Consider the following 22,008-nt stretch of genomic DNA (forward strand, 5'->3'; position numbering starts at 1 on the left):
TATCTTGTTTACGATTTCACTAGGACTCTGAAGTGAGATTGGGAAGCAGAAATACAGTCCAATAGTGCAATATCTCTGAATGCTTTTAATCTAGAGAAGGCATTTTGTATTTGGGGGTTACGGTTTTCAGTCAGATACGACAAACAGCAAAAGTAAACAGTGTTACTGCAGGTACTCTGGTTAATGTTGATTTTACAGATTTTTCATTAATGTGCTGGTGAACATTGTGACCAGGCTTTCTGTAGATGATGATGTGTTGTAGACACTACTCACTCCCAGAGACATACTGTGAAGTCACTAGTCACTGCTGCAGGCGGGGAAGCTGCTCTTTCACCCTCGCAGTCCAGACGCTGGAGGCTGGGGAAGCAGATTGCGCAGGACCTGGCGCCGGCTGCTCGGCTGCTCCGGGAGGACCAGCTCCCCGTGCCTGTTGTACATACCCTGTTAGACTGATGAGTTTCTCTTTAACTGGCTAGAACCTCTGTCGGGCCCCCTCCTAACTGTGAGTGTACTCCAGTGACTCCAGTGAGCCTGTGGCCTTGGGACCGTGTGGGGACCTCCCCGTCTTCCTTCCCTCCCGTCTCCCCTTCTCGGGGAGCAGGCTGCGCACCCAGCTCTCTGGGCCCTTCCCTCCAGCCCGGGAGCCTCCCTGGTGGTTCTGGCCCCGGCCCCTGGGCAGGGAGAGGGAAACCCTGGCCTGGGCTCTCCAGTGGCCAGCTTTCCTGGCCCTCACTTTTCCTGGTGTCCCTTATGTCATTCAGCAGCCAGTGTGTGGAATGTGAGGCTGTGGATAGAGCATAGCTGTGAAATCTGTATATATTAAATGTCCTATGGGATAAATTCATAGCAGACCTTTTTTTTACTCTTATTTGAATTGTTTTTTGTGCATATTTTCTGCTACCACAGAGATTGTACTATATAAATAAATAAATAAATAAATAAATAAATTAAAAACCCAATCTCAAGCTGTCACCCTTGGATGTGTCCTGAATCTCAGAGAGGGTTCCTGCTACCTTAGGTCCCCATGTGAGGCTCCTGGGCTGGGAAGTGCTCCAGGCAGGGCGAGCAGTGCCCTGCTGCTCCACTGTGCCCCTGAGGCTCTGTCAGCGCTTCCCCCTCCTCCCCCTTCCCCTCCTCCCCTTCTCCTCTCCTCCCCCCCCCCTTCCTTGACATAACTACTCTCTGGGCCAGCACGCTCCTAAACCCTCTGCCTCCCTGTCCCCCTCACAGCCTGGGCCCCCCCTCACAGCCTGGGCCCCAGATGTCAGAGGGCCACTAGGTCTGCCCTTGACCTCTCCCTCTGAGTCCTAAGCGGATCTCGGCCAGCAGTCCCCAGACGTGAGACCTGACTCCTTGTCTCTGCTTCCGGCCCAGTGTGAGGACCTCTGGAAGATGCAGGTGAGAGACTGGGAGCAGGGTTGTGTCTGGAGAGGACACCAAGTGGCTGGGCCGGGCAGGAGAGGGGCTTTTCACTGTTCACCCTGCTAGACATTTAAAACTTTAAGCAGGTGAATGGGTTTTGACATCCAGACAATAAAACAGCAAGGTAACGTCACACTCCTGTGTAAGATCCCAGTGGCTTCTCCACTCAGAACGAAGATGCCAGGGCCTTCCTGTGTGTGAGGCCCTGCTGGCCCCTCTGCCAGCTCTGCTCCAGCCCTGCTCTTCCTTGGACACACCAGGATGGTCACATCTTCAGATGATGGGCTCCTGCACACTGCCCCCCTGCCCGCTCCGTGGAGAACATGGCCTTATTTGGGGAGAGGGTCTGAAGAGGTAATCAGGACCCAATGGGGCCATTTGGGTGGGCCCCAATCCAAAGTGACTGGTGGCCTTATAGAAAGTGCTTTCTAAACTGCTCCACTAAGATGGTGCCGTTCCCAAACCACCCGCACCCCACGTCCCTCCCCGGCCCATCACTTCCTGGTGCAGTTAACTCCCCTGGGGTTCTCAGGTGCCTCCTGTTGGGCCACCCACCGGGCAGGGATGGGGCCTGTGCTGCTCTCTGCAGAGTTCTCACCCCACCCCACCCTTGTGTCTCCTGATCACCTCCACTCCCCAAAGGTCTCCTCCCAAGTGCCTTTGCATATGCCATTCCCATGGCAACGAGACTTCTCAACCAGTGCTGCCCGCTGGGATCCCACACCTGTCTCCCCAAGTCACACTTGGCTCTGAGTGTCTATTCATAATCATCCCCTGCCTCACTGCCTCTGCTCCCCAGGAAGGCGTGAGGCTTTGAGCTCTGGGTTTAGTCCAGAGCGGGCAGCAGCCACCTCGGTTCCTAACCAGCCACTCGCACCAACACTGCTCTGAGGCAAGTCTCTGCCAGGTATGTGGAATCGCCGCGGAGCCCCTCCTGCCTGCTCCCGGGGTCCAGGGGTCCTGAGTAGGGCAGTCCAGGCCCCAAGGGACAGGCCTCTTCCAGCAGCCAACCAGAGCCACAGCCATGGGGCAGGCTACCTTGGCTCTCTGTGCCCATTGCAGCTCTGGCCTCAAAGTGGCCTTTGTTCCTAGGGCCTCCAGCTGGAAGAACCACTTTGCAGGGCTGGCTCTGCCTCCCAGCTGGTGGTAGGGCCCCACCCCAGCAGCCCTGAGTGAAGGACCACCCAGGAGGGGAGTCGGGGGAGGTAGGCAGCCCCTGTTCTGACCCTCAGGGTCCTGGGCAACTCTTAGGCTGCTCTGGGCAGCCCCTGCCCTGCACTGCGGGCGTGTGGCCTTGGGCTGTGACACCACAGTCCTCCCGCACGGAGAGCACTGTGTCAGGCTTGGGTGTCCCGGGTTGCTCTCTTCTTCAGAGCGCCTTGAGCCTGAGGCCCAGCACCGCACCCCGCTTCCCCCAGAGTGTCCCAGACACGCCTGCAGCCAGTTTGTACACCTCCAAGGATGCCAACCTGGCCCCGGGAAGACACTTGCCTCTGAGTTAGAATGTGCTGGAAACATCCTCCTTGGCCCTAGTTCTGCCCTCTTTTACCCCCAAAGTCTGGGGTTATTGCAGATGTGCTCAAGCATCAAGGCCCCAGATCCTAGACCAGTGCCCCCACCTCAGCCAGGAAGGAGGGTGTGAGCACAGGCAGGTAGTGCGGGAGGGACCCTGCCCCTGGTGCCCCCTGCTGCTGCCGACAAGAACAGACACAGCTCCCAGGCCTGCCACCTCTTTATTCTTTTCTGCTCAGAGCGGTCGGGACAGGGAGCTGGGTGTGACCCCCAGGTGGGCGCTATTCATCCTCCAAGGCGAAAGTGAAGGGGCTCAGCTTGTAGCCAGTACCGGAGTAGAATTTGTTCTGGAACTCCACCCTGGGGGGTGAGAAGGGGAGAGGCAGGTGAGCGGAACCTCCCCCTGGCCCGTGCTGCCCAGGCCAGCCCGGCAGGCTCTTACCAGTGCAGCCGCAGGGCGTGCAGGAAGGCCGAGAGCCCCTCCATCACCAGCAGGATGGCCACAGTCAGCACGGCGAAGGCGGCAAAGATGGGGACCAGCGCCACGGCCGCCACGCCCACCTCCCGGCCCATGCCCAGGCCCAGGCGCATCACCATGGCCCACAGGACCTCCGACAGCTCTGCGGGCAAAGGAGGGGGCCGTGAGGGCCGAGAGCAAGCAGGTACCTGCCAGCCCCCCTCAGTGGCGAGGGACCTCCTCAAACAACCCCATTTTACAGCAGGGGGTACTGAGGCCCAGAGAGACGTGACCCGCCCAGGCCGCCCAGCCAGCAGCTGTGTGTGAGATGGAGCCAGGGCCCAGGGCGGCCTGCCCCACCGCAGCCAGGACACTCACGGGCGTGGGCCAGGCTCAGGGCCCAGAGGCGCAGGTAGGAGGCCGTGTTGGAGATGCAGCCCAGGCAGAACTCAATGGTGTGGATGGCCTGGTGCATGAACACCTCGGAGGGGACGAGCTGCAGGGCAGGTGGCAGTGAGTGGCCTGCAGGGGCCAGCAGCCAGCCACCCCGGAATCGGGAAGGCGCCCCGCCCACCTTGGCCTCCTTTTCGTCCTCCGGGCACCCTGCCTTCTCCTCATCAGAGCCCCAGCCGTTCTCGGACACCTCGGGCGAGTCCAGCAGCCCGGCCTTGTCTTCCTCCTGGGGCGAGGGGCAAGCAGGGTGGGCAGCCCCCCAGCCTCGGAGGGGCCCACGCCGCCCCCACTGCCTGCTCACAGCCACTCAGGAGCCAGCCCCCAAGGGAGCTGAGGGTGCGGGTTGAGGACATGGCCACCTGCAGCCCCACCTGCCAACCGTGCCCCCACCTTGTGCTCCCAGCCCTACCTGCCTGCCCGCGGGGTCCCTCCGTGAGTGGCGGCGCTGCCTGCACAGCAGGTACAAGGGTGTACCGAGCAGCAGCACGGGCACCGTGGCCACAGCCAGGACCACCAGTGTGGACTGCACCACTTCCTGCCGGAGAGAGGGCGCGAGTCAGGTGGACCCCACCACGCACACGCGAGTCGTCCAGAAACTTGGGTCGCACCAATCACACGGGCCCAGAGAGCCTACAGTCCCTCCTCCCCAGGGCCCTGCAGGGCGATGGCTCCTACAAGACTCCTGTGAGAAGGGACCTCAGGCTTCCAGCACCTACTGCCAGCTGCCCTGCTCAGAGCTGTGCACCGTCGCCTCCAACCGCCCTTTCCGCACAGCCTCAGCCTGCACCCCCATCTCCCAGATGAGGAGCCTGCAGCTCTGAGCGGCCCAGTGACCACAGGGACCCCGTGAGGCCGGGAGCCCTGCTGCCCTGGCCCAGCCCACCTGGCCGGGGAAGAGCGGCTGGTTGCTGGGGCTGCGGGAGAAGAGGAACATGTTGATGAAGTGGATGAGGATGCTGGGGGCCGAGGCAGCGCTGGTGGCTGACGCACTCAGCCACTTGTAGACGACCAGGAAGACGAGGTAGCCAAAGAGCCCCAGCAGAAAGGTGAGCTCCGGCAGGGTCTCCAGCAGCAGCCGGTGCCTCTGGCCAAAGTGCCTGGCGGGGAGGAGGGCGGCTTGGTCACTGGGCCCACCCTGCTCTGCGTGGCCTCCACACCCCGCCAGCAGCCCTGGCCCTCACAGGTGGTTGAAGACTCCAAGGACCACCCCAAAGGCCATGTGCGTGACCCCCAGGATGACGGACATCTTCATCTTGAAGGAGTTGAGGAAGCTCAGGTGGTTGCCAGCCAAGCTCCAGACCTGGGGCAGGAGGGGCAGGCTGAGCTCAGGGACTCCCCAGCCACCGCTGCCAGGAAGCCCCATCCCCCAAGGACGCAGCCCTATCTGTCACCTGCCCACCTGTCCAGGGCAGGCACCTTGCCTGTCTCCCGTGCCCAGGACAGGGCCTGCCCATCGAGGGGCAGCAGAGCACACATGGGGCCAGATGGCTCCGGCCCCAGCTCCGCACAGCTGGGTGACTTGGGCGCGGCATCTGTGCCTCAGCCTCCGCATGTGTAGAGTGCGGTAACGCTAGCATGCACCCCCCGGGTGTTCTGAGGATCAAATATAAAATTGCTTCACAGCCAGGGCTGAGAGAGCAAGCCTCAGAACGATGCGACATCCGCCCTCCCTCCTCTCTGTGTGCTTAGGAGACCCTGACGTAGCCCGGCAGGGCAGGCGCCTGGTGTCCCCCGTGCCTCGGGTGGGGCCCGGCAGCAGGAGGTGCCCAGCGACCTCCCCCTGCCTCCGCCCTCCACGGGCACTCAAGTGGCCGGGGCTCACGGGGTCAATGCCGAAGGGGTAGGGTCCCAGGAAGACGCCGTTGACGCTGGGGTCCAGGGTGAGCACTGCGTGCTGGGCCAGGAACGCGTCGCTGCGGCAACATGGGCAGGACAGTTAGGGCCGCAGTGGGCCGGGGGCAGGCAGGGCCGGGGGCGGGGGCCGGGGCCTCACCTCCAGCCAGACTGGTTGGCCATGGCGGCCACGCTCCAGCCCGAGGGGAAGATGGTGGTTGCTCGGCTGAAGCACTCGTTGTAGATGAAGCCGGTGTAGATGGAGAACAGGCCCATAAGCAGGAGCAGATAGCGGCCCCCAAAGAAGGTCCGCCAGATCTGGGGGCAGCAGCAGTGCAGTGAGGGGCTGCCGGCCCCCACCCCCACCCCTGCCGGGACCCCAGCCCGGCCCGCACCTCGTTCTGCGCTGTCTTCACGGCCGGCCGGTCCTCAGCGAGCACCATGGCCAGGGCGAAGAGGAACATGAGCAGCCCGTGGCCCACGTCGCCAAACATCACGGCGAAGAGGAAGGGGAAGGTGACGATGGTGTAGGGGGCTGCGGGCAGAGGGTTCACGCTCAGCCAGGACCCCACAGAGAAGCCAGCACCTGCTTCCCGTCCAAGACGCCACAGAGGTGCCAAACCCAGGCTCCTGGGACCCCAAGAACGGCCAAGGTGGTGCTCTTAAGGCAGGGACACCAGACTGCCTGCCTGCAGTCAAGAACCTGCCATTTAGGAGCTGTGTGACCTTGGGTTAGCTACTTAACCTCTCTGAGCCTCCATTTGCCATCTGTAAAATGGACATAACCCCAGTGTTACTGTAGGGTTCCTAGAAGTGAGCGAGGCCACAGGTGTGGCCGGCCGACTGCGGGTACGCCACGCAAGGTCAGCGCTCCAGCTACTGCTAGTCACAAGAAGAGCGTTTCGCAGAAGCCCTGAAAGGACAGCTGCAGCCCTGGCTGGCATGTGGCAAGTTCCAGACGGCTGAGCTGGTCACTTACTCCCTGAAGTCCTAGGTTCCCTTCAGTAAAATGGAACAATTCCTAGAGGGAGTCGGGAGGATTCCAATACACAGGCCCTGCTAGGGCTGAACGGTGATGCTGCCCCCAAGAAATATATATTGGAGTCCCAACCCCCCAGTCCCTCAGAAGATGGCCTTATTGGAGAAAGAGTCTGTAGAGGTAACAGGTTACCATGAGGCCATCTGGGTGGGCCCCATTTGGGTGGGCCCCGATCGAGTGTGACTGGTGTCCTTACAGAAAGGGAGAATTTGGACGTAGAGACAGAGGAGGACAGCACGTGAGGATGAGGACGGCCACCTGCAAGCCACGGGGAAAGGCCTAGAACGGATTCTCTCCGGCAGCCCTCAAGAGACACCAACCCCGCTACACCTAGATCTGGGATGTCCAGCCTCAGGCAGAGACAGCACCCAGGCGTGGCCCCGTGTCACAGCAGCCCTGGCAAACTGACACTCCCCAGAAGATCGCCGTCCACCACGGGTATCTGGTGACTCGGCTTGTTCCAATTCGACTGGCCTGTCGGTGTGCAAGAGCTATGGCCAGGTGCAACCGGGTGGCCGCCCCAGATCGCACCTGGGGATGCTGGCCCTGAAGGATCAGTGGGCCCCAAGGAGCACACGGGCCGTCCTCACATCCTGCCTGCACCCCTGGGGCCCAAGCACCCTGACTCTTGCCCACTGGGTGAGGCAGGGCCCCTCCCTGGCCTGTGGCCAAGTCCCCTCCCCAGAGAGGCTCCACCACGGTCACGCCCATGCTATGGCTGGGCCTCTCCTCCCAGGCGACGGCATCGGCCACACTGCAGTCAGCCCACTGTCTGGGGGGAGAGGAACCAGGCAGGGGACAGACCAGGTGTCACAGATATCAGGGATCCTGAGAATGAAGGGGAGGGGGCAACCAGAGCTCCTCCCCCACCATCTCTTACTGGTTTCTGCTGGGGGCGCCTCCCTCAACAGACCCCTCACACCACAATGCCCGTCTCAGGGAGAACCTGACCCAAGACAGCATCCATTCAAACTTTTCACACAACACCGCCTGGCCAAACCAACCACACTGGCAGTGACTCGTTTGCTCTCTGCAATGACCATGAACCTTCTCCACATTCCTCTAGGGGCTGCACTATTATTTCCATTTTGCAGTTGAAGCGACAGGCTCAGCAGAGCTAAGAAGCTCACAAGGCGAGTGGGCTGGGCTTCGAACCTGGGCCTTCCCCTGCAAAGCCTCTGCCCCCCGCACAAGCCCATCCAGCGCCCTTAGTAACCCAACTGGGGCGCGCTGCGGACGACAGAAAGCCTGCCCAAGGGCCCCTTGAGAGCGTGGCAGGGCGCGCACCTCTCATTTAATCTCCAGAGGCCGGGCAGGCCCGGGGTGGACACGCCCCCGCCCCCAGGCTCACACCCTACTTGGGGCAGCTGAGCCTCCCAGAGGGCGGGGGTTGGCCTGGGGGCGGGGACACACCGGGGCTCTCACCTGGGTTGACCTCCTGGTAGCGGCCCACGCCGTAGGCGTCCACGATGCCCTGGAAGCTGGCCGTGAAGCGGTTGGTGCGGATGAGCGTCGGGGGCATGTCCTGGCTGGGGATGCGGTGAGCCACTGCGCTCACTCCCGCCTCGCTCTGTGGCACCAGGCAGAGAGATGGACCAGACCCGTGGTGGAACCCTTCAGGGACCCTGGGATCCCCTAGGCAGGCCCAGCTGGAGAAGCGGAGCATGGCAGGGGCTCCCTGGGTGGGCACCGGGGGAGCCAGGGCAGCCCCTCCTCGCTCTGCAGAATGGGATGATCAGCCCTGCCCTGCCCGAAGTCGGGGGCCCAAAGACCTCACTTGGACTGGGAGGTGCTCAGGAAAGGAAAGAGTGGTCCAGGAGAGGGAGCCCCAGCCTCACCGTGAGCACCTGCTACGCAGGGGCAGGTGTGTGCGCCAGCGGCCCGGGGCAGGGTCACGCACCCACAGATGAGGAGCCTGAGGCTCCAGAAAAAGCCTACGGCCACCAGGCCAGAGCCTGGGGCAGCCTAGATTTGAATGAGGTTCCTGACTTTATAACTGCCTCGGGCGTGGCCTCCGGGGGCTCTGGGAAGTCAGGAGAGTGGGGGCTGGCAGGGGCAGGGCCAGGGCCCTGGGGGGGGCGGGGAGGACGGACGCCTGCAAAGGCCAGGTGGGAACTCGAGGCTTGGTGTGAGAGAGAAGCAGGCACCTGCTGGCAGGAGGCTCCTTGGGGATGCCCAACCCAGGGGAGAGGAGTGCAGCCCCCGGTGACCCTGCTGAGCTCACCGAGCTGTCCCGCAGCGCCTCCTGCAGCACCGGCAGGTCCCGCGTGGCGCACCAGCCCTCGGCGATGAGGCACTTGTGTGTGGTGCTCACGCTGCACTGGTTGAGGGCCAGGTACACAGCCTTCATCTTGCGGACCTGCACCTGCCTGGGCGGCAGCAGCTGCTGCACCCGGCCCAGCACCTGGCTCAGGAAGCGCTCGGTCTCGCCCAGCACCTGCGGCCAGAGCGGGCGGTCAGGGGGAGCCAGGAGGGCTGGGCAGGGGTCCGGCCACGCCAGGGGCACCCACCTCCTGCAGCTCCTGGCTCTGCTGCTGCAGCTGCTGCAGGGCCGCGCGGCGGGCCTCCTCCTGCTCCAGGAACGGGAAGACGTGGCAGTGGAAGCTGGCGGGGAGGAAGGGCTGCGTGAGTCTGACGGGAGCCCATGGGGCAGGCTGCAAGAGGACAGGCTCTGTGGAGGTGACAGCCGGCGCTGGGGAGGGCTCTGCACGCCTGCGAGGCCCAGCGGTCCCCATGCGCTCACCAGTCGGTGATCTTGCGGATCTTCTGTCCAATCTGCTCGCCCCAATAGGAGATTACAAAGGTCATCCATGTCGCGGGCTCACCCTGCGGAGCCAGGCTCAGGTCACCCTGTCGTCCTGCCCTGCCCAGGCTGCCCCTCTCCCTGGGCGCCGCCCGCTCACCGTCACGGGGTCCTCCAGCTGCTGCTCCGTCTCCCTGAAGCTGGCGATGAGGAAGCCGCGGCAGGCCCTCCAGAGCAGGCGCTCCAAGGCGGCGGCCTTGTGCGGCTCCACAGCACCTGCCACGAAGCTGGCGGCCGGCCGGCTGGGTGGGGGCTGCCCCGCACTCCCTGCCCACCTCGCCCTGCCAGGCCACCCCAGCCAGGCCGGCCGGGCAGCCACCTTGGCCCTGCCCCCAAGGAGAAGGCAGGAAGCCACCCAGGCAGGGCCTGAAGAGGAGGACCCCCCACCCAGCGCAAGGGCCAGGCCGAGGGAGGAGGCAGAGGGCACCCCAGCCACGCGGTCGTCCCTCACTCACTTGACCTGCAGGTCCTTGTGCGGCCCCCCGAGGGACAGGAGTAGCGGTGTCCTTTCCGAGGGCCCATCCATTTGGGCGGCTGCCAGCTAGGAGTCGAGAAGCACCGTGAGCCCTGGCCCGGGGGCCTGGCATCCGCTCTCCCAGCCCCGTCCCCTGCCCGGGCTGGAGCTGACCCGGGGCGCGTGGCCCTGGCCCAGTACGGCCGAGTGGAGCCGCAGCTGGTGCAGCTGGATCTGCAGGGCCTGCTGGTTGCCCCGCACGTCCCGCAGTTCCTGCGAGAGGTGGTCCGTCTCCTCCTGGATGCGCAGCAGGTCTCGCGGCGGGGGCGCCGGCAGCCTCCCCTCGGGCGCGGGTAGTGCCAGCCCAGCTCGCCGCACCTCCTCCTGCAGGAAGGCTAGGTGCAGAGGGACAGGGTCACACCAGCCAACGTCTAGTGGACCCCACACATTGCCCCAAACTCCCTTGGCCACCAGCTAACTAATCCACCAGGCCGGGGGCCCCAGGAAAATGCCAGGCCAAACCTCCACCGCGAAGGTGTGCTCCCAGCCTCGGAGCCCCAGTCCCTTGGCCACTGCCCAGCGCAGGGCCTGCGCCCCACAGACGTCTCCCCACGCCCTACTCACCGCAGGGCCTGAGAGCTTAACGGAGTTATGTACCTGCCTGATTATTTAAAAGCTACAAATCAAACTAACAGGCCACAAAATAAAACCTGCTCTATCCTCCTACCTGGAGGAGACTGAGGGGCTGATCTCTTGGTGCCCCTAAAGGCTCCTCCTGGGAGAGGTTGCCAGAGGGGGCCTCGGATCCCAGATCCTGGCCTCCACCCAGCCCAGCCCAGCTGCAGAGGAGAAAGCTCTGTCCGTGCCTGTTCGCTGTTTAAGAACCCCTGTGGCTCCCCAGTGCCCACGGGATGATGTCCTGGCTGCATTCAAGGCCTCCTCCAAGCCAGCCCTGCCCGGCTGTCTGCTCAGCACAAGGCTACCCACTTTCCCAAGAACGTCCCAGCAGCTCCTCTTGGCTCTGCAGGGCCCTGACTGCACCTCCTTTCTCTACCTTCCACCTGGGGAACCCAGACTCTCCCTCTCAGGCCAGGCTTGGCTGGTGTCTCCTCCAGGAAGCCTGCCTGGGTTGCGGGCCTGGGGCCAACTCACTGAAGGTCTTCTCCAGCTCCTCGCAGCGCCGGACATCTGCCACAAAGCGTCTCTGGAAGGCGCTCACTGAGGCGTTGAGCTGCAGTTGCCGCATGGAGGGGTCAGTGTCCCAGGGAGGGGACCAGGGAGGTGTGCACCCTGGGGCTCAGGTCTTAGCCGCCTGGTCCAAGAAGGTGCTGAGCACACCGTGAGGCCCCAGACACCTGAGTGGAGCACAGACCAGAACCTGTGCCCTGGGAGGGTGTGAGGGGGGCCGAGGAGGCCTGGCTGGACCCAGGCTTGGGCAGGGGGCCTCAGCCGTGAGCTTCCCAAGAGCAGAACGTCTGCGGCAGGGACTGCTGGGTCCACGTGGGGCTGGGGCACTGCAGTGGGAGGCTGCCCTGCCCAGCCTGTATTCCAGGCCCACCTCACAGCAGCGCCCAAGGAGGAAGCCCCCCCCCGGCCCAGCCCCCACTCACGTCTCTGAACTCCACGAGACCCAGCTCCCCAAGCTGGCTCACGCAGCTGTAGGCGGCTGCCGTGGGCAGGAAGAGCTGGACCAGCGCCACCTCCTCGCCGCGGAACATGGAGCCCATGGTCCTGCAGGGCCGGCCACAGACAGTTCCCAATCAAGCTGGTGTCCCGTACACCTCGGCTCACAGAATCCTGGAAGGTAAAGCTACCAGCCCTATCTGACAGATGGGGAAACTGAGGCCCAGGAAGGCGCGATGGGGTGCTACGGTCACACAGGAAGTATGCAGGGCGGCTGGGAGTGGAGCCCAGCCTGGCTGAGCCCCCAGCCCAGGCGGTCCACCCTTCAGCTCTCTCCTGCCTTGCTCCAGCCCCACCCTGGCTCTGCTCCTACCTTTGCTCCCGCTGTCCCCCTCTCTGGCCTCACCACAGCCCGCTTGCCCCAGGCCCCAGGCCGAGGGCTGCCTCCAGCGAGTGGGGATCGTCTCAGAGGCCGCTGGAGCCCTCCCACCCCCTGTGGGGGGCGCTGCAGAGGGGGCACCTTCCCCGGGGCCCACCGGGCTGCAGGGGTGTGCCCTGGGGGCAGCACAGCCTTCTAGGTGTCGAAACCACGAAAGTGAAACTGAAAAGGGCGGGAAGGCCCGGCTTGTTGCTCAACCTGTGCGGGGAGGGCCAGGGTGGCCTCTAGCAGCCGCAGACGTCCCAGCCTGGGCTTTCCAGCCCGCTCAGCGGATGCCAGGGCCCCTCTGTGCAACCCTTAGCTCTTAAATTAGAGGGGAGGGGACAGCCAGGGGGAGGGCCCGGCTGAGAGGGGAGTGTTTGGCCCCAGAGTGCCCTGCCTGCTGTCTGGGCCGGCCAGGGCCTGCCCGGCTGGCCACTTCCTCCCCTGAGCCCAGTTTACCTAACTCTAAATAGGGAACCGCAGCCCTGTCCCCAGTCTGGGAAAGGGGAGAAGGCTGAGGCAGCCCGAGGTTGCAGGAGGGCAGGGCCCTGGACAGGGAAGGTGGGCAGGGGATGCTGGGTTCCATCCCCCAGGGACACGGTCCCACCCAGGGCAGAGGGCCCTGTCCAGGCTGTGACTGGCTGTGTGACCTTAGACAAGTCTCTTGCTCTCTCTGGGCCTCTACTTCCTCTTTGGGTGAATGAGACTTGGCCACCCATGGCAAAGACACGATCTGGGTGGGGAGGTGACAAAAATAGCCAGAGTCCCCATATAATCAATCCCTTCCTCCACTGTCTCACATAGGGGTCCCTAGAAGCAAGCCCAGTGGGAGGGGTACTGGGTGTACAGGTGGCTCAGCTGATACTTGCAGAGGTGAAGTCCAAGGTCACGTGGCTACCCAGTGGCCAAGCCAGGCCCCAGGGCTGCAGGTGTGGAAGTCCCGGCACACAGTATGTGCTCAGAGGAGGGCTGTCCTCTGACCTGGGCAGCCTGTGCGGCTGTGCATCCAAAGAAGCAGTTGTGGGGAGCTGGCTCTGGGGACTCGGGGTGCAGCAGCCCTGGGCAGCAGCTGCGGCAGCTCCAGCCTGGTACCCTCACGGGGCCATCCGGGCCTCCCACCGCCCTTCTGCCTAGGGGTTGGCTCCCTCTGGCCTGGGCGCTTTCCTCGGCTGGGACAACCTGTGGTGGGCCGGGCTGTGTGTAGGGGCCTGGTCAGACCCGTCTCCTGGCATTGGAGGCCCCCACTGACTCACCCCTCACCCTGGGCCCCAGGGCCCCTGTTCCAGCCAGGGGACACCACAGCCCCATTTAAGGAGCAAACGAAGGTGCCTACATCCTGTGGCCTTCAGGGTCCAGACTCGTCCACTACTCACCCTGTGCCCCCCTCCATGTCCCTCAGGGGCTGGAGGCTAAGGCACCTGCTCCAGGAACCCCCCAGATCTCTCCTCTGAGCCCCTCCTCCCCACCCCGGTGATGAGGGGCGGGGGGAGCGGCCTGCGGCCCCCTCCATTACAGACTGGTGGGCTCTAGTGTCTGGATGACCCGGCTCGTCTCTGGCTCTGCCATTTCCTAGTTAGGCCTCAGTTTCCTCATCTGTAGAACGGGTCCCTCCCTCCCAGGAAGATGCTGCTGGGAAAGCTCTGAGCGCCCGCCCGGGCAGAGTTGGGCACAGTAGTTGCGGCGGCTAAGGCCCCACCCTCCTCCTCATCTGCCCCGCAAGCCTCTTTCCTGGGCGTCCTCCGTGGCCCCCGGCAAGGCCTGGCACCCGGGGCGGGGGGTGACGGACTGCGCTGCCTCCCCCCCCGGTGGGGCGACGGGGCGCCCTCCTCGGGGCAGGGGGCGGCGGGTTGGCAGGCAGAGCTGGGGCTCCGCGGACCCCGGCGGGGGCACTCACCCGGGCGGGCTGCGCGCCGCCGCTCGGCTCTTCGCTGCCCCGTCGGCCCGGGCCCGGCCGGGCCTCGGCACTGCGCTCCCGCCTCGCCCGGGGGGCGGGGCCTGGGGGCGGGGCCAGCGACGCGCCCGCCCGAGCCCCGCCCCCCGGGTCGCGGAGCCTGCAGAGAGGCCCGGCCGGCCGTGACCTCGCGGAGCCGTCCTCCGCGGGCGGCTGGGACGCCCTTCCCGGCCGTGGGGCGCGTAATCCCGGCGACCAGCGCCAACCGCGCGCGTCTGCGCGACCGGAATTGGGAAGAGGCGCCGAGCTCAGGCCTAGCTCTGGACTAGGGGCTGGGACCCCCTCTCACCTCGAGGGCTCGCTGGGTCTATGTCTGAGGGGACCCCCGCACACTGAGGCTAATGGCCCTGGGCCAGGGCCCCCCAAGACCCGCGTCTGCCCGGCGCGCTCCCCCAGCTCCTGAGTCCCCTCCACTTGGGTGAGGCGTGCGGTGACACCACCGCCTCCTGCGCTGACTCCTCAGAATGGTGTCATAGGCTCTTGGGTGGGTGGCTGCCTCTCTCTGGGTCCTTCTTCAATGGCAGCTGGGCGTTAGGGACCGGGCCATGTTGTATGGTTCTGCTTCCGGCGCTGGGAAGTGCCTCGGAGCAGAGTCTAGCTGTTAGCCAGGGCTGCAGCTGGGGCCGCCCACCTTGCTCCTCATCAGCTCCCAGGCCCCAGTGCCTGGAAACGAGCTGACACCCGCCCGGCTGCCTGCACTTTACCCACTGGGGCCGAGAGGGACAGTGGCCCCTCAGCTCTGGTGACCCTTAAAGCCACTCGGTGAGCAAAGGCCTGTGAGGGGTGGGGGGAGGGGTGGGCAAATGGAGTCCCAGAGCTGGGCCTGGAAACTGAGTCACAGCCAAGGTCAGCTTCCTCAGAGAGTTGGGGGACTCGTGTTTGGGTGCCATGGTCTGTTGTGATGGGGGTGGCAGTGGGGCAGGGGGGCTCATACAACCACACAGCGCCAGAGGGGCCTCAGCAGAACAAGGCCTGGGACACCTCAGTAAGGGGAAGAGCCAAGTCACACGCGGACACATTCTGACCGTGCTGAACAGAAGTTCTCTGTGTGTGGGTACAAACTGGCTCCGTGCCAGCTATCTGTGGCAGTTATGTCCGGGAAAAGCTAAACTCAAGGTGACAGGATTTCTGAGCCCGCTTCGTTTTTAGAAACGCTCATCTCTTCTCCCCCCAGCTTCAGTCTGTGGGGGCCCCCAAGACTTGGCCGGGGGAGGGGCCCACAGAAGGGCCTGGGCCACTTCCACGTCAGATGGCAAGGGCTGGCCTAGGAAATAGGCCCAGGTGTCAGCAGGTGATCCGAGGAAACGGACTCCCTGGGAATGGGCTGGGGAAAGGCTGGGTTTCTTTGCTGCAGGCCTTCTCAGAGCCTTGAACGTCTAACATGCCATGTCTGCCCAAGAGAAGTCACTGAGGCATTTCCCACACTCACTATTCGGCAGAACACCCCCCCCCCCCCCCGCTTCTTTCCAAGAAGCATCTTGGGATGAGCGATGTCCTGCAAAAAGCACTTTTGGAAACGAGGGTGGGGAGGACTCAAAGCCTCTGACTCGAGTTGGCTTGTCCTCTGGATGTGTGATCCCGAGCAAGTCACCTCACTTGGCTAAGGCGTTTCCTCACACCGAGAGTGGAGCGCAATCCTTTCACAGTGGCTTGCGCCAAGTTCAAGGGGGCTGTTTTTGACTATTATGTCAGCACGGGGCTCAAGTCCCCGGAGAGAATCACACCACTGTGCTGGGACTTTCCTGGGACTGCAAAGCAGGAAGTCTCGAGCCACAGGACCCAGGTCGGCAGCCTGGGCAGGGGAACTTGCGGCGGGAGGCAAGGCCAGCTCAGGGCCAGCAGGGCCTGTGTCACCCCCTCATGACTGTCACCCCCATAGCAAGCTTCCTCCTACCCCGACAAGGATGCTTTGGCCTTCTGAGTTTCTGCCACTTGATGTTCTTCAGCCTGAGGCCTGGGGAGGCTCCAAGTCCTAAGGGTCTTAGTTGTGGGGGGCCCTCAGGAGACAGCAGGCCCAGGCCTCGGGCAAGACACCCAGGGTCACAGGAACAGCCGGCCTGAGGGGACCTCTGCATTGCCGTGCCTTGGGGAAGATGTGTGGGAGACAGGGATGCTCTGGCCATGGCCCAGCCTTGGGGAGGCCCAACGGGTCCCCTGAAGCCACACAGGCAGGCTGGGGATGGTCCCCCCCTGGTGGCTGGATTCAAGACAGGAGGCGTTGGTGGGGTCGGAGCTGTTTTACTGGGCAGCAGGGGCTGCGGGCAGAGCCAGGTAGGCGGGGGCGTCACCGGTACAGGTAGTCGGCCTGGATGTTGGCGGCGATCTCAGCCTCCCACTTGTCCCCGTTGTTGAGCAGCTTCTCCTTGTTGTACAGCAGCTCCTCGTGTGTCTCAGTGGAGAACTCAAAGTTGGGGCCCTGCAGGTGGGGGTAGAGGGATGGTGATGTCAGGCCCCTCACAAGAGCATCAGCACCCTGACGCCCCCATCCTGGGGCCCGCTCACCTCCACGATGGCGTCCACAGGGCAGGCCTCCTGGCAGAAGCCACAGTAGATGCACTTGGTCATGTCGATGTCGTAGCGTGTGGTCCGGCGGCTGCCGTCAGCCCTTGGCTCGGCCTCGATGGTGATGGCCTGGGAGAAGGGGACACCGGGCACTCCCACACTGACCAGCCATGTCCGAGCCCCTGGGTCTACCCCTGGTGTCTGCACAGAAGCCCTCACCTCTCAGATGTCTTCCTGACACCCCCAGAAGCCACCCCTCACTTTTCCACATCCGCTTCTCCCAGTTTGCTTCTTATCTGTTAGCCGCTGCTATCTCCACCCGGGAACAGACTTCCCGCGAGGGGCGGCCTGTCGCCTGCCTTGCTCAGTGCGGAACCCGCAGCCCTAGGGGGCTTGCTCTACAGTAAGCACTAGATTACAGGCACACTTTGTCTTACTGCACTTTGCAGATAATGCTTTCTCCCCCCATAAATTGAAGTTTTATGGAAACCCTGCTTTGAGTATGAGCTCACTTCATTTCTCTGGGTCAGTACTTTTTAGCAATAAAGTGTTGTTTTTGCTTTGTTTTGTTTTGTTTTTTAAGAGATAGGGTCTTGCTCTGTTGCCCAGGCTGGAGTGCACTGGCATCATCATAGCCCACTGCAGCCTTGAACTCCTGGGCTCAAACAATGCTCCTGCCTCAACCTAAGTAGCTGGGACTCTAGGCATGAGCCACCATGCCTGGCTAATAAAGTATTTAAGTATATTTTAATTAAGGTGTGTACATTGTTTTCTCAGACATAATGCTAATGCATACTTAATAGACTGCAGTATAGTATAAACATAACTTTTATATGCCCTGGGAAAACGTGTGGCTCTTTATTGTGATGGTCTGGAACGGAACCCACAACATCTCCAGAGCGCCTGTTCTGTCTGTTATGTCGAGCAACTCTCCGACTTAAGTCTACTTATCCCCACTTGACGGATGAAACCTGAGGTTCAAAGCGGTTGAGGGGCTTCCCAAAGCGAAGTGAGGGGCAGAGCCCAAACTCAAAGGCACGTCCTTAACTCAGTTCCTGGGTACAGCCTTATGCCACCTGGAGGAAGGGCTGACCTGGGCCTCCCACAGCTGGGAGGACCTTCAAAGGTGCTCAGCAGTGACCCTCATACCCCCCCAGCCCCGGAGTGGAATGCACACTACCTGCAGTGGGATCTCTGCCTGGTAGCCTCATCTGTTTGTGCCCATAAAAAAGGGGATAATAATCTCTACATCCTAGGGTTGTCGTAAAGATTAAATGAGATAATGTGAGTAATGCGCTTGGCACAGCGCCTAGTCCGTCTCTAGACAGCACTATTTGGAAGCCACTATCATCGCTGCTGCTGTCTGGGGACTCTATATGCTCCTGGTCTGTGGCTGGAGTGGAGACATCAAGGCCACAGCCCATGGCCTGGAGGACCCGGGAATGATCCAGGAGACAATCTAGGACTTGGACAGGAGCCACCCCGAGTCACAGAACACTGGGGTGTGGGGGGCCATTGTGTGGACAGTGAGTAACGGCCGTGACTGCTGGAGGTCATGCTGGGCACACCCAGGGGTCTGGACCACAGCTCTAATCAGATCTTTCTGTTTCTGCACTAACAGGCCCGACTCCAGCGGGACGAGATCCACCAACAGAACCAAAAGCTCAAAGGAGCAGCAACCAGGGACAGGGAGGCCTCAGCTGTGGCATTGCGTCATTGGGTAAAGCCTGCAACAGGCATACAGGCAAGGCTCCCGAAACCAACACTGTGTTCGGGGACAGCGGACAGCCTCATGTGCCACCCTGTGGCTCAGAGGCCCTGGTTTCACACCCCTGACCAAACACCAAGGGGGAACCCATGAGTGTCCCACACCTGCTCAAGCTAGAAGCTTCACTCTGCAGACTCGCTGCCACAGAATGCTCTGGAACAAGGCCTCACTGTTCCCATTTGTGGGGGGATGTGGCTAAGAGAGGGAAAGGGACTTTCTTGGGGACACATATCAAGCAGGGGCAGAATTCGGGCCCAGAGCACCTAGTCTCCCTCCTGCAGGGGCAGGGGCCCGGTGGCAGTTAGGGGCTCACCTGGGCGGGGCAGATGGCCTCACAAAGCTTGCAGGCGATGCAGCGCTCCTCTCCAGACGGGTAACGGCGCAGCGCGTGCTCCCCACGGAAGCGAGGGCTCAGCGGGCCCTTCTCAAAGGGGTAGTTGATAGTGGCCGGCTCCCGGAACAGGTAGCTCAGGGTCATGCCCAGGCCTGTGGGCAGCATGGGCATGGTAGACGGGGAACACCTCCCCCTACACATCTGTGACTGCTCCTGCCTGCCCCGTCCCCTCCCCCTAGGACCCACCTCGGAAGAGCTCAGTCCACAGCAGGGTCCGGGCTGCCCGGTCGGTCACTGACTTCATGTCCATCGCAGGCTCCTGCATGTTCACATACTCTGCAGAGAGGACGTGGCAGGAGGCCTCACACACACCTTTCCTCCCTCAGGAATCCAGCTCAGGGAGATGAGGCCTGGCCCTCACTTCCAGGTGTGAGAGTTGGGTTCCCCAGTGGCCTATTCACTCACCAAAACTTTCCCAGCCTTAGCAAGGGCCTGTGAGGCTGCCTCCGGCCCTGGCCAGTCCGTGCCCACTTCTCCTTGTGCTTGGGCAGCCATTTGAGCAGGGCTTGAAAAGGGAGTCAAGGGGTGGGTAAGGGCCTTGGCATGGGGCTGGTGAAGAGGCACAGGCACCATGGCCCACACCTGGCAACCCTCTCCCCATCACGGGGGGGCGGGCAGTGAGATCACACCTGCCAACTCCTGCAATGACGGAGTCTGCCCCCAGGAGCCACAGTCAATCTCTCTTTTTTTTGAGACAGAGTCTTACTGTGTTGCTCCAGGTAGAGTGCAGTGGCATCATGATAGCTCACTCAATCTCAAACTCCTGGGCTCAAGTGATCCTCCTGCCTCAGCCTCCCAAGTAGCTGGGACTACAGGTGTGTACCATGATGCCTGGCTAATTTTTCTGTTTTTAGTAGAGACAGGGTCTCGCTCTTGCTCAGGCTGGTCTCAAACTCCTAAGCTCCAGTGATCCTCCTGCCTTGGCCTCCCAGAGTGCTGGGATTACAGGCCTTAGCCACCGTACCCAGCCTGTCAATCTCGTCATCATCCTCATTTTAAGAGTGGAAACTGAGGCTAAGAGAAGGGAGTCCTGACAAAGCCAGGACTAGAACCCAGGTCTCCTCCCCATCTCTGGCAGGACCACAGTCAGAAATGCCTGAGGCTAGAGGCCACCTCTGTACTCACTGTAGGTGGCTGCCACTGCACTGCTATGGAGGCTCCGGCCACTGGGATGTCCTGCAAGGAGAGAATGACACTCTGTGGCCGTGACCTTATGCCAGAAGACCGAGTTCCTCCATCCCCAGGAAAGGCTCCCTTAGTCCTACCTGCATTTGCGGCTTGAGCCAGGGCCCGCAGCAGCGTGGGTGTGGTCAGGCAGCGCATCTGGGCGTACAAAAAGGGAGGGAGGAACATAATGCTGAAAATCTGCAGACATTAGTAATACCAACAAAACCCACAATGTGACACCTAAACCATTATTTGTTTTCCTTCAGGACATGTGTTCAGAAAAAGAACTGTGGCAGTTCTCAGCCTTTTAAAGACATCCACAGTTAAAACTTATTTTCGTGGTACTAATTTATTAATTGAAAAAACATTCGGTTGTATTTTGTGGTACAGCCTGAGCTGTTCAGTTTAAGCCTGGTCTCTAAACCCTGTCATCGAGGAAAGATATAACTAATAAAGATTTATTTTAACCCCCCCCCCCAAAACGGAGGGAGGCTGGTGTGCATCCAAGACCTGCCCCCTCCAAGAACTCTGACACTGAAGGAGCCTTCAGCCTAGACTCCAGGCCATCTCGTCCCCTGCTAACACCCCACTCTTGTCAGAGGCACAGATGGTCTACTACCTGTTCCCATGCTAGGCACCTCCTGGCCCTCCAACCTGACCCAGCTCAGCTGGGCTAAGGTTTAGAGAGCTCCTGTGGACCCCAAGTTCTATCTAACCTCCTTAGAGGCCTTTAAAATCCATCCCTCCTCCCTCCCTTCCCAGAGTTCCTGCTGCCCATCTCTCCCCTCCTTTATCCTCCCCAATCTGGCCAAAAATAACATTACCAGCCAGCACCACCATGCACTGGCAGTTAACTTTTTGCCAGGCACTGTGGTGGGCGTGGGGGTCACATGCACTGTCGTCTTACAGATGAGGAGCTGCTGTTAGCCCCAGTCACACGATAGGGGGGTGGGCCAGTACTGGAACTCAGCCCTCCCCTGCTAGAAACCCTTAAAGGCTTAAATAATCCTCAGTTTCAAATTCTTTTCCCCAGCTTCAAGGCTCTGCTGGAACTGGCCCCCAGCCTGCCCAGTGACCTTGGGTAGAGGACGTCACCTGGCCTCAGTCTCCTCACCTATGAAATGGGGAGGGGGTGTCATGAGAACTAAGGAAATTCGTACATGCCAAGGGATTGGCCCAGAGCTTGGCACTTAGCCGGAGATCAAAATGCCCCTCCAGTGACCTGTAACCTCTGGCAGACCAACTGGGTCCGAGGCACCCAAACCAGCACCTTCTCCGACCTTTCCCATGACCTTTGACCTCAGAGCCGCCTGCCCACCCAGGAGGCGCATGCGCCCTGAGGCTGCCGGCTCCTCGGTCAGTCCGCTACACGATTGAAGGACAGTGGCCGCGGGCCCTGAGCAGGCTGAGATGAAGCCCGACGCAAAGCCGGCGGCGCCAACGGGGACACTACACTCGACCCCGACGCCGCGCTGCTCAAGCCGAGCCTTCACGACGGAGCTCTGAATACCCACCTTGAGCACTGCCGATTCTTGCCTGGCTGAGATGGTAGGTCAACCGAGAGGCGGAGCCTACACTCTGAGACGCTGCCATTGGGCCAGCTGGCCTCGCCTTTCCGAGCTGACCCTCCATGATATGCTCTGATTGGTTACTGGAGCTACCGACTGTCACGGACTCCCGAAATATCTTTCTTTTGATTGGCTAGAAGAGTTTTGTAAGACGCCGCCATGTTGGTTTGGGGAGGCCAATAAGCGACGACTTCGGAGCCGTTGGAGGCGGGACATCCGGGGCGTGGTTTAGAAAGCGGCTCCGGGTCGCTCTGGGCGCCGTGGGCAAGGGGCTTGTGATAACAGGGGGACTGACAGCGACAGCGATTAGAATCACGGCCCGCAGCGACTCACCGGGCAAAGGCTTTACCCATATGCGGCTTCATTTAATCCTCACGGCAGCTTTGCGTGGAGGAGCTACAAGATTATTAGCATGACGTTACAGTTGGGGAAACTGAGGCATGAGCGTATTTAGTAACTGTCCCCGGGCCGTAGAGCTGTGAGTTTCGGTCACCTCATCGGCACCTGGATCTCTATGACTCAGAAGCCCCGTCTCTCAACCAGCCCTGTGAATTCTGTGATGGAGGCTGCGGCGCCGAGGCATCCCCTGACTCAGTCTCCGTGTGTTGACGGAGGTGGTGGTCTGGGAAGGATTCCTGGAG

The 22,008-nt window shown here is 61.8% G+C and overlaps 2 protein-coding genes across 7 annotated transcripts; both read right to left on the bottom strand.

Moving 5' to 3' along the window:
* Positions 1-3,136: 3,136 nt before the first annotated feature.
* Positions 3,137-13,988, bottom strand: TCIRG1 (T cell immune regulator 1, ATPase H+ transporting V0 subunit a3). 5 transcript variants are annotated; one of them, XM_045558281.1, is made up of 20 exons: positions 13,912-13,988; positions 11,584-11,704; positions 11,126-11,204; positions 10,148-10,368; positions 9,975-10,060; positions 9,620-9,746; positions 9,460-9,542; positions 9,227-9,320; positions 8,941-9,153; positions 8,142-8,286; positions 6,073-6,212; positions 5,838-5,995; positions 5,667-5,757; positions 5,026-5,144; positions 4,728-4,941; positions 4,254-4,379; positions 3,966-4,070; positions 3,770-3,887; positions 3,377-3,554; positions 3,137-3,294 (listed from the first exon to the last, which is right to left on the bottom strand). In XM_045558281.1, the coding sequence occupies exons 2-20, from the start codon at positions 11,698-11,700 to the stop codon at positions 3,216-3,218; spliced, it is 2,493 nt and encodes an 830-aa protein (XP_045414237.1). In that variant the 5' UTR covers positions 11,701-11,704; positions 13,912-13,988; the 3' UTR covers positions 3,137-3,215. The 5 variants fall into 5 exon arrangements, with proteins under 5 accessions (XP_045414237.1, XP_045414240.1, XP_045414239.1 ...); XM_045558284.1 differs by lacking the exon at positions 13,912-13,988 and adding an exon at positions 12,887-12,965; XM_045558283.1 differs by lacking the exon at positions 13,912-13,988 and adding an exon at positions 12,234-12,438.
* A 2,202-nt stretch (positions 13,989-16,190) lies between these two features.
* Positions 16,191-21,416, bottom strand: NDUFS8 (NADH:ubiquinone oxidoreductase core subunit S8). Of its 2 annotated transcripts, none has more exons than XM_045558285.1 (7): positions 21,314-21,416; positions 19,898-19,955; positions 19,758-19,808; positions 18,819-18,908; positions 18,552-18,724; positions 16,471-16,599; positions 16,191-16,384 (listed from the first exon to the last, which is right to left on the bottom strand). In XM_045558285.1, the coding sequence occupies exons 2-7, from the start codon at positions 19,953-19,955 to the stop codon at positions 16,253-16,255; spliced, it is 633 nt and encodes a 210-aa protein (XP_045414241.1). In that variant the 5' UTR covers positions 21,314-21,416; the 3' UTR covers positions 16,191-16,252. The 2 variants fall into 2 exon arrangements, with proteins under 2 accessions (XP_045414241.1, XP_045414242.1); XM_045558286.1 differs by lacking the exon at positions 21,314-21,416 and adding an exon at positions 20,960-21,282.
* Positions 21,417-22,008: the final 592 nt, after the last annotated feature.

Source organism: Lemur catta, chromosome 7 (assembly GCF_020740605.2).
Source record: "Lemur catta isolate mLemCat1 chromosome 7, mLemCat1.pri, whole genome shotgun sequence".
Taxonomy (NCBI): Eukaryota; Metazoa; Chordata; class Mammalia; order Primates; family Lemuridae; genus Lemur; species Lemur catta.